The sequence below is a fragment of the Diorhabda carinulata genome, chromosome 7 (assembly GCF_026250575.1).
Source record: "Diorhabda carinulata isolate Delta chromosome 7, icDioCari1.1, whole genome shotgun sequence".
In the NCBI taxonomy this organism is placed as follows: domain Eukaryota; kingdom Metazoa; phylum Arthropoda; class Insecta; order Coleoptera; family Chrysomelidae; genus Diorhabda; species Diorhabda carinulata.
Window position 1 is genome coordinate 16,061,856 of NC_079466.1, and position 15,763 is coordinate 16,077,618.

General features: G+C 34.0%; 2 protein-coding genes across 2 annotated transcripts; one reads left to right on the forward strand and one right to left on the reverse strand.

The window, feature by feature from the left end:
- The first annotated feature begins 106 nt into the window (after nt 1–106).
- Nucleotides 107–15,032, forward strand: LOC130896388 (uncharacterized). Its single transcript, XM_057804423.1, has 7 exons — nt 107–434; nt 1,512–1,629; nt 4,349–4,510; nt 6,147–6,380; nt 12,883–13,014; nt 14,201–14,370; nt 14,734–15,032. Exons 1-7 carry the CDS (start codon nt 295–297, stop codon nt 14,837–14,839), a joined length of 1,062 nt encoding a protein of 353 aa, XP_057660406.1. The 5' UTR covers nt 107–294; the 3' UTR covers nt 14,840–15,032.
- LOC130896389 (uncharacterized) lies at nt 10,397–11,370 on the reverse strand. The gene is made up of 3 exons (XM_057804424.1): nt 11,065–11,370; nt 10,846–11,008; nt 10,397–10,788 (listed from the first exon to the last, which is right to left on the reverse strand). Exons 1-3 carry the CDS (start codon nt 11,284–11,286, stop codon nt 10,673–10,675), a joined length of 501 nt encoding a protein of 166 aa, XP_057660407.1. The 5' UTR covers nt 11,287–11,370; the 3' UTR covers nt 10,397–10,672.
- Nucleotides 15,033–15,763: the final 731 nt, after the last annotated feature.

Genomic DNA, 15,763 nt, shown 5'->3' on the forward strand with positions numbered 1-15,763 from the left:
TGCCACGTATCAAAGATTGTATAGAAATAGTTTACAGGCAATTGGGATTTCTAATAATTCTGAAGACACGTAAATACGATTATTATTGAATCCCACGTTCCGCTACTGATTTGACCTTGACTTTATATCCCATGTTATTGTTTTGTTTAAATTAATAACACTCGTTGACGATAAGATATGCATTTCGAGTATCTTACAATAAATTCAATCCAGAAAAAATTTCATATAAATGATATAACAATTATTATATAATTCCTGTAAGTGAAATAAAAAAACTGAGTGGATTTATTCCAAATGGTTCTGCCAAAAACGTTTGTAGAAGGTTTTCACGATGAAGAAGAGGTTAAAAGAATGAAATATACTAAATTCGGTAATACCGATATGTACGTCTCTAAATTATCCATTGGAACTGGTGGATTTTCTTACTTTTATGGGTAAGTTATGATATTTCAGATTAGGATCAAATATAGATACGTATATCCGTATGACGGATTTAAGAGTATGAAAATACATTTTGACTATAGGTCAATCGAATAACATCTACAATATTAGCAATATTTTAAAATTTTAGTCGTTTAGCGTATTAAATGCCGTATCAATTGGAGTAATCGGAATCATTTGATTCTTTGAATTTTTGATCACATTGAATTGCGTTTTGGGTGATTTAGGTTGTTTTTTTTTTTGCATCTTTCCAAATTCTCAGTTTTGTAAGACGGTTTGAATTGAAAAACAATATTCTATAATAGATTTGGTTTAGTATGGATATTATTTTCTTCGTCTTCTTCAACGTATTGTAGGCATTAGGCTTGTAGTTTCCAACTAGTCAACCTTGAGATGTTGATGTCCATGAATCTTTTTGGAGGTTTTTCTAAAGGTCTTCGTGTCCCTGGTCCTTGGAATTTGCACCTCATTGGTCCTTTAGAGTTGACAAGGGTTTTAGTTTATGCGGTGGATACTTGCATGTTATTCTTGTATTCTTGACACGATTTATTCTTTCGTCCATTATCATATTGAACAGTTGCGGGCTTAAGTAATCTCCCTGTCGGATTCCCGTTGGTGTTTGATTTCCTTTGTCAGGTTTTGGTTAACTAATATGTGAGTGGATGTGTTATAGTTTAAATTTCTTATGATGTCTATTACGGTTTTCGGAACGCATTTCTTTTTTAGAATGTCTGCTACATCGCTTAGCCTTATCCCGTTGAATGCTTTGTTGAGATCTATGAAGCAGATATATGCGGGCTTGCCGTATTCTATAGCTTGTTCAACTACTTGCCTGACTGTGAAGATTGTGGTTGATCGATTTCTCCTGAATCCTTGTTGTTCTTCCGATGTGTTTACATGTTCATTTAATGGCTAATTGAATAAACAATTGTATCAATCGCAATTGTTGAATGATAGCCAATTTTAAAGATGTATTTTCAACAATATGGCCGTTATCAACTGTCTGAAGCTCTAAATCGAAGACTATGTAAAAATCAATGATTATAACCATTTTATTGGCGTATTTTTAGTGATTACAATGTAGAAGAATGTAAGAAAACTATTTACAAAGCTATCAAGAGTGGTATTAACTATATTGATACTGGTCCTTGGTATGGACATGGCACGGCAGAAGAAATATTAGGAAAAGTAAGTATACAGATGCATTTGTCACACTTTGATAGATTACTCTGAATCTCACGATGACTACTTCTGCTTCTGCTTTTTGTTTTAAAACATAAAATATCGCTACAAAAACGGATATATTATATTGCCAATATTATTAACTATAATTTTTCAAAACAATTTAGGTTCAAGTTAAAGTCATATAGGCCTTTTCGAAATTTGATTTAGTTCATTATTGATTCCATATCGGTTCTTAAGTTCTTGACTTTTCGATTCGGTTGCCTATGCGCAATACGATAAAGTGTAAACATAAATTAAACTTGATTATTTATTTAAATCCTCCAGAGTCTCTCTATTTTTAGTCTAAAAGATTTAACACGCAAATTTTAGAAATATCCAGCATTAATAAATAGTAAGGGATAGTTGAAAGGTAATTTTACCTGTAATCCTGAAATTCTAGATATTAAAAACAAGCTTGAAGCGATTCATATATAAACAGAGATCATGAATTGATTACGAACTTATCGATCCCGTATAAAATTTCAGACACAATTTTCGTTTTATATAGATACAAGTTTATCTATAAGTTTTTATTTTTAATCAATAATGTTATAACTATCGTTATCGACAACTTTTTCCATCCAAATTTTCAATGCCGGACTAATAAATATCAATTTGTTATTGAGTAAAATATCATCGATCAATATCCAAATGTTTCATCAGCAGGAAATGTTGTAGCGATTGAGATAAATGTATGGAGAGGCAGTACCTCAGCTTCCACCCCAAATCATTAATTTTTCCCAAGGTTCGTCTTGCACTGCGCGGTCTTACAAAGTCGAGTTGCAAGAAGTCTGCTCTGTTGCCAAATCCCCGGATACTTTTCGGTTAAAATTGATTCACTCGATTCAAATAACTTACATTAACAGTTTGTCCAAGTTTCATCACTTCAAAATGAACAATTCGGCATATACGCTACCAAACATCCTTTTTGTGACGATTACCTGGCTTCACACTACTTCCTGGTGATTCATTTGGAGAGAGCAGCTACTTTTTGGACTATCATATACGACCTATTCTTCTTTTCTATTGATCAAGTGATCAAAAAACGGTTGTGTACGGTGCCACTAAAACGATTCGTTACATGTGATGGATTTCTCTTTGGAAAGCCCTTCTCTGTTTATTTTTCCAGTTTGCTGTAAATGTTCTTTGAAGAATGGTTAATGGTGATTTTAAATTCCTTGATTCTCTGACATGTATTCGCTTTCGGATCAAACGAATCACAGATATAAATATTACCGCATCTGGAGAAACATCTTTGGCATTCACGAATATCTAGTTCTTATCCGAAACTAAACAAGCAGTAAATGCCGGATATGCTTTTCTAGTATTTGGTTCATTATTTCATCCCAAAATTGAAAGAAGTCTAATATTCAATTATCCAGAATCGTACAAGTACAAGAATAAAATTAAAATGTCTTTGACACGACTTCGATTTTATAATAAGCAGACAGGTTTTGTCTTGGGTCCCGATTCCAGCGCAGTCTTGCAGAGTCGTGTTACAAGAAGAAGTCTTTTCTGTTGACAAATTCCCGGATATGTTTTGGTCAAAAATTTGTACACTGGATCCAAAAGAATTAAATTAACAGTTTGTCCAAGTTTCATCACTTCAAAATGAACAATTCCTCATATACGCCACCAAATATCCTTTTTGGGACGATTGCTCAGATTCACAGTACTTCCTGGTGATACATTTGGAGAGAGCAACTGCTTTTTGGACTATCATATACGACCCATTTTTCTTCTCTATCGTTCCAGTGATCAAAAAATGGTTGTGTAAGGTGCCACTAAAACAATGCGTTACATGTGATGGATCAGTTAGCTTTGTTCTCTTTAGAAATACTAAAGGTGCCCAAATCCTTTTCTGTTCATTTTTCCAATTTGCAGTAAATGTTCTTTGAAGATTTTTTGACATGGATTTGATTTCTGATCGAAACGAGTCAGAGTTATAAATATTACCGCATCTGGACTTAAAAAACCATCTTTGGCATTTACGAATACCTAGTTCCTGTGCAAAACTAAAAAAGAAGACAATGCCTGATATACTCTTCTAGTATTTGAAAGGTTATTTCATACCAAAATGCAAAAACATTTAATTATCTAGAAGCGTAGAATAACATTACACGACTTCGAATTATGAGCAGACAAATATCGACTTCTGGCGGCCTATGGTTCAATAATTTTTATTTCGATTTTCCGAGCTTAGAAAAACTACTATTCACATGAGTTTTAAAAATGAACATAAATAAAAGAAATTTAGAGGATCCGTAAATGTGTATTACAATATTTTTATAATTTAACTTAAACTTTAATACCAACGAATAATTGGAAAAAGATTTTTATCTTATTTTTGTTACACTGTGGATGCCACAGAAATTATGTATCAAATTTTTTAAAACATACTTTATCTTAGTTCAAATTTGTAAATGATTGAAATTGTCTTTGCTTAAATTAATTTCTTTTAAAAATTATTTGCAGAGAAAATAGTCAAATTATAAAGTTGAAATCTTATTGATGACAAATGCAATTTGAATGATTGTGAATTAAGGTATCGAAATTGGTAAATCTGCCACTGCCCGATTCTATACTAATAGAGCTGAGATATCAATTGCAAATGATACGAAATGAATTTAAAAAGAATGGGTTAGAAAAGAAGCTTAAAATAATATTCAATCAAACTTTGCAGTGCTTAGAAGGTATTCCTAGGAAAGCTTACTATGTAGCAACCAAAATTGGACGATACGAACAAGAACTGAAGCTAATGTTCAATTTTTCTTCGCAAAAAACAAAAGAAAGTATTGACGTCACTTTGAAACGTCTAAAATTGGATTATGTAGATATTTTGCAGGTAACTTTTTTTAATTTATTATTTCGACATCACCATATTGTAATATTATGATGAATATGTAGGATAATAAACATCTATTATAGCCGGGTTTTCACAATCAGCGAAAAGAACTGGCTCACTCCCCTCCCTTTATATATGAATCTTTCGAAAAAAAAAACTAAAAAAGTGAATCTATTATTCTAGATCCTGCTAGTCTTCAAGAATAAACAGATCCTCTTCTTTTTTATTCTTTTTGGTGTCTTCTCTATTGGTTGTAATGCAGCTGTTTGGATGCCTGGTATGGTCTTTCTTGGAATAGTCCATCCGTTTGTTCAGCGGAATGTTGGGGTGGGTCATCGTCTTCACATTTTCTCTTGGCTGTATCGTTCTGATGTTCTAAATGTCGTTTACTGCTTACCTAAAACTGCCGGGATTGGAGCTTCCGAAGATACTCCAATTCATCCTCTTGCCTCCTCATCTTATCCCCTATGTAGTCGATGGGGTCTCAGGCTTTGGTCCAGGATGACTACCACGGATTTGGCATTCAAAGGAATATTATGTAGTATATGAATAGTGTTTGTGGTAACCCAAGTCAAGACCAGGCAAAAATAGTATTGTCGACCAAACACATCAACCAGGTGAACCACCTGGTGAGAAGTGATCGGCCTATCATAATGCGAATGCTGGCAGTGATGATGGAAGCCAGCGTTTGAACATTGTGGACAATTGTGCATAGCAGGTTATATTTCTGAAGGTGAGTGTACAGTGGGTTCGAAATAAGCTCAGCCAACTGAGTATTGAACTAATACTACAACACCTGTTCCGGTATCACGAGGAAACTTTTTTCCTGGAGCAATTTTTAACCGATGACGAGAGCAGGAACCCCTACTTTGAGTTAAAGATAAAGCAGGATAGCATGCAATAAAACCATACATCGTCACCTTCTCCTAAAAAATTCAAGGTTGTATTCTGGTGACGTTGAGGCTGGTCGTGGTTTTCAGTGTCCGATCTCCGACACAAATCGAGTTCCTCGGTGATGGAAAAATCATTAACAGCGACTAGTAAGACATATCGAAGCCTATACAAGTTCATCAAGATCGGACGGAAGGACTACTAGCCAAGTTTAAGTGGGAGTTGATTGATTATTCGCTCTGCAGTCCAGACATGTCACCTAGTGACTTGCATCTGTTTGATATACTAAAAAACATCTTGAAAGGAAGCATTTTAACTGAGGTGACGATCTGAACACAATAGAAGGACTCGTTCTTATCGCAGTCATAGTAATACCGAGAAGAAGGTCCTTCAGCTTATCAAACAGTGGAATACTTGTACTCAGGCCTTTGGTGAACGTATTTCTTCGTTTATATAGCTTATAAAGCCGAGATGGACCGTGTATTTCCTTTAACGAAATCTTCTAAAAAATTACAAATAATCCATGTTGCCAAAATTGTTTTACGGCCAAAATTTTCTGGTTATCAAGATCAAGTTTTACTTTAGACAACATCGAAAGATCAGAATAAGCTTTAGAAAGTTTGACAGTTTTTCAATAATTCATATAAATTCATGTTTAGAAATTTTTTAAAGCAAGTTATGCGAGCTCAATTTATTTTAATAAAATCATTAGAAGTCAACATAAAGTTTTTTTCTTACGTTTTAGGTGCACGATATAGAATTTGCTCCGAACATGGACATTATTTTAAATGAAACACTACCAACTTTACAAGAGTTAAAGGAAGCGGGTAAAACTAAATATATAGGAATAACAGGTTATCCGGTGTCAACTTTGGTTGAATGTATAGAAAAAAGCAAATTTGAAATTAATATGATATTGAGTTATACACGGCTAACAATGATTGATAATACTTTGAAATCTTTCATACCAATCTTAAAGGTAAAGTTTAAATTTTATTTAAATTTTCAACAACAATAGAAATAAATAAATGAAAGTTTACATTAGAAGTTCCTTGTTTGGAATATAAAAATGACAACATTCTTACAAACATCTTCAGCTTTCGAACATTCAGATACGTAGAGCGGTCCAAGAGTTCTTAGCCTCATAATATAGTAAAGACCACTCAGTCAAGTTGTTTATAAAAATGTCTCAAATTGAGTTACGTGATAAAATTTTTGATTAAAGAAGGAATAACACCAACAAAAATTTTAATAAAATGGAGACTGTTTACCGTGACCTGTGTCCATAACTTTCAACAATTGTAAATTGTTTGGCTGGAGACGAGAATATTTAGAGACTAATCCACATGCGGAAAGTCCTGTGGTGGTTACTACTCCAGAAAATATTAAATTAGTGGAAGAAACTGTTCTAAAAATAAAAGAAATTGCAGCACAGACTGGTTATTCCAAAACAAGTGTTGTTCTCAGGATCTTACATGAGCATTTGAGTATGACAATGTCCGGTGGGTTCCTTCAATTCTCAGCAAGGTGCAAAAGCAGCCTCGAATAGAATGTTGTGAGCGATTTTTAGAGCTTTGCCGCGAGGACCAAAAAAGTGTAATCAGATTTTAACGGCTGATGAAACTATGGTCTTTTACTATAATCCGAATGCCAAAAAAGTGGTATCGGAAAGGAGATCCCGTGCTTAAAAAAGTAAAGGTCACGAAAAGTACCAAAAAAGTGATTGCTGCAATATTTTGGGACTGCGAAGATATCCTTCTGATGGTCACATCCGTGAAAGCGGTATGTATCTGACTTACTAAGACAGTGTCTGCAAAAAATTATCGAAAAAAAAAGCGGAAAAATCTGCCGAGGTGTGCGCTTGCATCACTTTCCAATACTACTTGTACACAAAAGTGACTTCACAGATATTGAACTCCCACTATATAACCTTCATCTGGTTCCGTCGAACTATTTTGATTTGTTATGTGTCAGTTTAATATTAGTGATACAAATATATTCGATACAAAACGTTGAAAAACTGTAGTCATTTTTTAAATAAATATTGTTGAGAATTGTCTGTGCAATTGAGGTGTCTGGCGCCAATTCTCGACGAGTTGTGAAACTATAATGTTTGAGGTTAGAAATATTGACATTTCGCCATCAGTCAACCGTGTCTATTTTGACAGTTATGGCCGAAAAATATTAAGATTGTTCTAAACGAAATTTCCAGATGATTATCTATAAAAAGCTGTGTGGAAACGTGTAGTCAGTCACATAGTCAGTCTTGATTCGACAGGGATACAATTAAAAAAAGAGGCGAAGAATAATAAAGAAAACAGTTAAGGCCAATATAAACTAGTCAGAGGTCGGAAGTTTAGAATACTAGAACTTTTTAAGGCTTAGACAAGTTCTAGCTAGTGATCGATCGAACAAACATACTCCCAGCACGTGACAATATTATAGATCTACGCTAACCATTTCAAATTATATTCGTGACATATACGAAAGTGTGAAATAATTCAACAGTTACATCTATCGAAACCTCAACATCATTAATGAGCTAGTTACTGAAAGCTGTGCCAAGTTATGATCTTCAAAGACTGAAGGTAAACTAATCTCTGAAGACGATAACTTGGTTATTGAAACGCGCGTCAATCAGTGTAATTGTGAGTGTTGGCGTAGTGGTGGTGTAAACAGTGTGTTCAGTATAAATATTACATAAGAAAAATAACATGAAATGTTAATTAACATATTTGATTGTAGATATGTGTAGCATTTCCAGATATTTTTTTAACTTCTCACAGTAAGAGCTTCTTATTTTTTTAAATTTCATCATCACTTCTTTAGGCACAAGCCCAGGAATACTTCATTCATGGCCTATTCTATTAGCTGCAGCTGCGTGGAAATCTCTATCACGGTATCCCAAGCAGCACAGTGTCGTTACTATGACGTCAATTATAGGCCATTGGCGACCAATGGGGACGTCTAAAAAGACGTCTAAAATGACGTGATTATGACGGGTTAATGTCACATCCTACAGACGTCAACTAATGACGTACCTAGTCCGGCTGGTGAGACGTCAAAATGACGTACTTACTTTTGACAAATGACGTATAAGTAGGATCAAAAATATAAAAAAATGCGTTCAAATTAATACCAGTTTATTACAAAATCTTAAAAAACTACATACTATTACACTTATAGAACATAAAAGTTGAAATAAGGAATTACTAATGATGCAATAATGAAAATGACAACCATTCCTGCTTGAAAGGAAAAACAATTCATTTCGAAAAAACTTTGCGGCAGTGCAATAACTCGATATACTCTGATAAATTTTGGATGCGATAAACATAGAATTCTTTTGAGTCGACAGGGTATTTGTAAAATGAACGGTAATCCTGAAACCTCCTACCTAATATAAAAACTGCTCCATTATTATCCACTACTATATTTTCTATTTTGAAAACCAGTCCTTCGAAGGTAAGACAAAAACAATTTGCTTCTGAATATGATGCAATAGAAAAAATAAAATCTTTATAATGAAGCTTTTTATACTGCTTGCAAGAGAAATTTGGCGTTGGTCCTAAGAAATGGGACAATTCACATTTACAGAAGTGTTCATCATCAGGTGAAGTAGAGTCATGTTTTTCGTACACTGTCATTTCAATTTCTTTTAAGCGTCTATTAATCTGTTGTAACGGCTTATTCGGAGACTGAACTAACGATTTTAAATGGTGGAGATAATTTTCAAATGGAAATGCTGACGAATTGTCTAGTGGCCCGAAATTTTCAACGTCATCTGCCAAATGTAATAAGGAATGTACATTGTAAACTAAGAACTCTAATCCGTAGATCTTTTCACTGTGCGTTACGAATAAATGCAAAAGTTGGCGCGCAAATGGAACTCCGAATTTTTCAATATGGCGTTTAGAAATAAGTATCATAATTGAACAATGAAATAGCAAAAAATGCTCATATATTGCCAAATCGACATTCCCATACAAAGCAACTGGCCCAATATACAGTAAAAATGTTCGAAATTCCGTTGCTTTCCAATCTGCCAACTGAGACAAACTGCGCCCTTTCCGATTGAATTCTACTGGAATACATTTACTGAGAAAAACAATTTTTTCAGATACATTTTGAAATGCAGTAGAGCTCATTTTGGCTCGGCTTGCGCGTCCTGTCCAAATACGCAAAAGTTTTTTCATTACACCTAGACAAACTAGGTGCATATAGTCTAAAGAAAAGACATAGATCAAATCTATAGGAAGAGCTATTAGAGGGGATTCTCCATGATGATGAGATACATCAATTTTAGTCCGAAAAGATTCGTTGTCTCTCTTGTTAAAAGGTAAATTTTTGAAAATGACACGTCCCAGGTGTTCTCCAGAGTTGTCGCACCTTTCACAGGAACTATACCCTGAATGGGTCTTCACACATTTCAGATATGCGCGCGCAGGAGCATCGCAAACAAAGCTGTGAACTTTTACTTCATGGATATTATTATTAATTTCAATGCCCGTGGTAAGTAAGTTCGATAACTCAATTAAAAAATCTTCTAAAAACGCTGACAATAAATTTGGTTTGCCACTTCCTAAAAAAGAACCAACAACAAACGGCTCACTCTTAAAATTTTTTACAAGTGCTAAAATGGGCCAGAGATCATGTTTCTGACCATTTCTATAAATGGGCAGTCCATCTACATTAAATGAAATGTTGATAATGCTGTACTGAGAAATATTAGGCACTGACAATAACTTTAATTTTAAAGCGTTAACAAGTCCAAAATGACAATATTCGCCATTTAACAACGATTTTGTTTTCGTTTCTCTGGGCGTTTTCAGCAGCATTCGACTGTCTAACGGTAACTCATTATGGTATGGATGCAAGATATGCAAGAGATGAGTAACTACTGTACGTCGAACGTACCTTGAAGCTGCCCAGTTTGACAATTTCGAATGCAAATCGCTAGGCGGCGGTTCATTAGAAAATAAATCGTTAGGGGGCACGTTACTGGAATAGGAAGTCAAATGGTTGTATAACGTCGCATCATTGAAGAGCAAATTTTCATTAGGCGAGTTTACATTAAAATCTAAATCTCTTGAGGAACAGGTGTCATTTTCACTTTCACACATTGAATCAGCAAAAAAAATGGAATTTGATGATTCATTGGAATCATTATTAACTATTAAAGATGTATTATAACAATTCTGACTCACAGGTGCTAAATTTGCTTCTGCCACCCTTCTGTAGAGTTGTCTTTGACTAACAACACTTTTTTTCTTACGGGTTGCCATGCTGCTGCTTTTTCAATTTCTCTGGTGCATGTTTCAACCACACCTTGATGGTATCTTCTATTTCTTTCTGACTGACTAGAGGGGAGCTTTTTCTTACAGCACCTAAAAATGTTGTTTCATATTAATAATAAGTATGCACCTACAAGTGAAAACACTTACCAATAATCACATCCTTTACGTTTAAGTTTTTAAAAGCCTTTTTCTCACCTCGTTTGCCACAAAAATTCCAATTAGTTGCAAGAGAATAGGTGAACAAAAAATTTAAAATGCGGTTTGTATGTCCAGTAAAATCTCTCCCTCCAAAAGTCGATAGATATGCCGACTGGAATCACATAATTTAAATTGTAAAATACATATTAAGTGGTACAGAACACCCACCAAAGCCAGGCAATTATTTTTTTCACTCAGGTATGTTTCCAATTTGGTAATATCCTCTTGAGAATTCAAAGGAAACTGTACGCCTATATCATCTGGTAAATCTGTATTACTGGCGTGATTGCCACTGCGATCTTGTTTTCGGATCCACTGCAAAATTTGATTGTTCTGTTCTCTAATGGTCTTCAATAAAGTGATTACATCATCTTGAGTGTTTGCTGGCATGGACAAAATATACCTTAGTACCAAAACAGTTTTTACATTATTTTTTGGTTTTTACCTCCATTACTTTCCACTACAGCTCTGATGTTGCTCTGTACAACAGTTGCTTTACTAGTTGACGGATTATATGGTGACGAGTTCGAAACAGCAGCCTGGCAAAATGACTGATTTGACGCAGAACCTGTAAAATAGAGAATTAACAAATTCTCCTAGGAAATAATGGACATAAATAATAACTCACAGTTTAAAGTATACATTTTAAACAATTCATGCAAATGGACAATTATATTTTTTACCTCTAATAATTTGTCCTGAAGATTTAGTCAATTGAGTATCTTTTGCTGAATGTTGAGGTGGCAAATAATAAAGTTGATTTGTAGAATCACTATCCTCAAACGACCTTTGCGATTGTCCAGCTGAAGCTAATGGAAAAGTTTGAATTGGGCCAGAATAATCTAAAACAGTAGACAGTTAAAAATTTATATGTGCCAGATATCTTTAAGTATAAATCTCATTACCAGATAATATGTTTGTAATAGACTTCCGTATTATTGGTTTTGGTCTAGGTAGGGGTTTCTTGTTTTTTGGAAAATCATCTTCTGATGATGACAGCACTTCTTCCTGCTCATCATCAGTGGAAAATTTCTTTGGACGTATTTTCCTTCGATGTGAAAGCCAAACAACTTTTTGCTGCCATCCGCCATTACGCGCACACGCGTTCACACCAGCAGTCCAGCACGCATGCGCCTGCACGTCTCGTATCGTATCGTGGCATTTCGATTAAAAACGCGCCAAAATTAAATCTTGGTCGACAGCCTCGACAGGAATCGATGCTAAAAATAATTGTTTCCTACTAATAAAATAGTTAAATAATTGTTAATTACAACATTCTCACTTCATCTTTAAATTCAAATTGCATTTCCACTTAAAACGTCAGTTTAGTATTTTCATTGCTAATTAATGAATTTATATTTATATCCAAATTTTAGGTAAACAACAATTTAAAATGTACAATTTTTTATAAAGCACGTATAGGGCTTAGTTTTTGTAATAAACTTTCGTTCTAATTTTTTTTATAGTTGATTAAAAAGCACTTAAAACGACCGAAAACAAACGTACGAAAGACGTCTCTAGACGACGTCAAAATGACATCTGAAATGTCACGTCATATGGACGTCGCTTATTGGTCTACGACGTCGCCGACTAATAATGTCCAATAATTGACGTCATTATAACGACACTGTGCTGCTTGGGTATTCATCTAAAGTTGGGTCATACAACACTAGAAAAAGTGTGATTTCATTGTCATTAAACTTCGTAACTCCACGCTGTTGTGACGACATTTTGATCTCACCACTGAAATCAAACACGTTTGATTCGTCTAATAACTACGAAAGCAAATTTAACGACAGAAACGTATTTCACGAAAGCGTCTCACTCTCGTAGATCATGCACCATTAAATCTATGAAATTTTGATGTAACAAAAAAACCATACGTGCTATAGTTTTCGTATTTAGATTTAGGTTAATTCTTCTAGTATGCTATTTAGCTTCTCGCTCAAAAATCACAGCATTAAAGAAATAGTATATTCATTGCAGAGTAAGAATATAGGAATAGTTAACGCTGCGGCCAATGGTATGGGTTTATTAACTAATTCGGGACCACAAGACTGGCATCCAGCTTACAAAGAAATTAAAGATGTTGCTTCTCAGGCTCAACAAATTTGTAAGGTAATATTTAGATATCAAGTCAATGAAATACTAAAATATACTAGAAAAATGAGACTTCATTTATATACCTACACATCTATTTAAATCATTTTCACATGTAATCATTTTCAAATTATTGATTTCTATTGCTTATGAATCGATACCAAATTGCATTGCTCTGTTGATCAAACGTTTACAGCCCATTAACGCGTCTTAAATTTTATTTGAAAATAAGTTGGATTGAAAGTCCTTACTTCCCTCACGAATTCAAAAACATTTAGTTTCTCGGGAATGGATCACTCCAAATCAGAATTGGAAAAAATAAAACCGCTATCGAGCACTCGAATGGAAGGCTGTATCAAAAGACTATCCTTTGGAAACTATAACAGTGAAAGATCTAATAAATACTTCGACGTAAGCACGAATAATTTACGCTTTGTCGCAGAATTTCTGATGGGACAATTTCACTTAAATGAACATCTTGAGAGAATACGTACTCGGTTTGATCCAGATCAAAAATCGAGAACTAATCTCCCCGAAGCCGTCTCTAATAATAGCATTCATCAATGCTCTGGTAATGTACTAACAATCTTATCATAGTAGCGGTTTGCGAGCGGCGCGAGACGAAGCGGGCTCGCAACACGCTCGCGAACACGCCGCGGCTACGTCGCGGACGCGTGGCAGAAATGCAACGTTTTCGTCGCGTGCTTCTAGCGCACAATACACTCATTAACAAACTGGATGAAAGGTACCAGGATTTAGGAAATTACTATTCAGAAAAAAAAAAGTTATGATTGCACCAAAATGTTTCAAGTATAAGTAAACAGTTCAAATTGCATTCGTTTGACAATCGCCATTAAAAATGTCAAACTTTCTGATGGTAATGTCAGATTTGACATATTCACATGGGTGTTGCCGTATTCCAGGAATTATCATAAATTTGACGAATTCCATAGTTTTAATTTATCTTCTAGATATACTATATCTTTTTTCGGTAATAATTCAAACTTAGCTTTTCAGTATCAACAAGAATATTTTGTTCATTATCATCAAAACGTCAAATAATAATTAACTGACAAGATGTATAGAAAAAACTTTGTATTGTATTTGGGATTTTAGTTAGTTTGTGGGATAACTTCATCGTTTCGCTTTTTCTCTCACAAAATAAAACGTTAATTTTAATATTTTTATTTCATTTCAATTATAGGAAAACAATGTGGAATTAGGTAAACTAGCTGTGCATCACAGTCTTCAAGAGGAAGATACTGAAACCATATTGATTGGAATGAATACAACGAAACTAGTCGATATGAATTTGGACGTCTTCTACAACGGCTTAACCGAAAAAGAGCAAACCGTATATAAACAAGTTATGAGGTATATAGATGATTTATTTAAAGTTTGTAACAATTAAAAAATTACCTCCGTTCTGAAGCGAGATTCTGCTTGGATTCTTAATAGTCCGGTCAATATAGATATTTAAAATAACACCCGAGTAATTTTTGAAGCACACATAGGATCGATGGGGAATTTTTATTTGTAATGGTAAACCCCAGCTCTACACCAATATTTGGCTTTCCGGGAATTTTTGACCACAATTTTTATGTCTAAAATAACCGGACTATAATTTAACGTATAATATAAATTCAAATCTTTGGAGTAATTTAATTGACAAAGTTTTCTATAAAATAGAAAATGTTCTTATGAAATATCGTAGAAAATGGAATTTTCTTGTTTCAGCTTATTTGATAAACTGACTGTGAGGCATTGGGAAAATGTGGAATTGAAAAATTACTGGAAAATAATCAAAGGTGAAGATTCTTCGGGATTCTTCACAACAAAATAAATAGAAAATATACGATTTTATACTAATAAATAATTTTGTATTGTAAGCAACACTTTTTAGTGGCATTCGATTACCCAATACGAGGATTGTATAAAAAGTTTCTATCCTAACAAATAAACAAGACATTTTTGTTATTAAAATTTAATTTTATTTCCCAACGTAGTGTCCTAAATAAATACGTTTTTACCAGTTATATTCTAATTTCTTCAACCCTCCAAAATAGTTCCTCTCTTTCTCTGGGCATTTGCGAATTGTTTGGGGAGTTATTTTGGCTTTTAGCTACACTGCATCAACACATAGAAGATTTTTTATACAAAACATCTGTATCTTATTGTTCTGCTGCCAAAATACGTACACATTTCATAGCATCGTTTCAACCACGGACGGGTTTTTTTTCAGAATTGAATGCTCTACAAAAGTATCCAGTGCGGCCAATCCGTAACTCGAACCGGCGAGGTAGTACAAGCCTCTAAACTTGATTTTTCCATGAAATTTCTCGTTCTTTCGTATTTATCTCGTGTTACAAAAAAAATGTAAATATCTAACGTGTAAAGAATTCAAAAAAAGTCACGTCAAATTATAAAAAATATCTTTTTTCATTTATGCATGACTACTTTTTTGACTGAATACTTTTTTTAAAGATGGAACGGAAAAAAATATAATTAGTGGAAATACGTTAAATATGATAGTTTTTTATGTAGCAAGTATGTAAAATAGCCTTTTTTGACGAATGTGAATATTATCGACAATCATATGAGCCGAAAAAAGGCCTTTACACACGAATTTCATACAATATTTTTTCTACTATCAAAATACAGAAGTTTAATTTGTTTTGTAAAGCATTCAATTTTGAAAAAAACCCATCTGTGGTCGAAGCGATGCCATGAGATACCACTGGGCTATAGAAATTTTAAAATGTGTGTT

What these genes read in the sequence shown, in the direction of transcription:
- LOC130896388 (XM_057804423.1), top strand. Translation starts at nt 295, where the DNA reads ATGGTTCTGCCAAAAACGTTTGTAGAAGGTTTTCACGATGAAGAAGAG. An exon ending in CAGAAGAAATATTAGGAAAA is followed by an intron (nt 1,630 to 4,348) that starts GTAAGTATACAG and finishes CAAACTTTGCAG; the next exon opens with TGCTTAGAAGGTATTCCTAG. An exon ending in GTATATAAACAAGTTATGAG is followed by an intron (nt 14,371 to 14,733) that starts GTATATAGATGA and finishes TTCTTGTTTCAG; the next exon opens with CTTATTTGATAAACTGACTG.
- LOC130896389 (XM_057804424.1), bottom strand. Translation starts at nt 11,286, where the DNA reads ATGCCAGCAAACACTCAAGATGATGTAATCACTTTATTGAAGACCATT. An exon ending in AAAATAATTGCCTGGCTTTG is followed by an intron (nt 11,009 to 11,064) that starts GTGGGTGTTCTG and finishes ATGTGATTCCAG; the next exon opens with TCGGCATATCTATCGACTTT. An exon ending in CGTAAAGGATGTGATTATTG is followed by an intron (nt 10,789 to 10,845) that starts GTAAGTGTTTTC and finishes CAACATTTTTAG; the next exon opens with GTGCTGTAAGAAAAAGCTCC.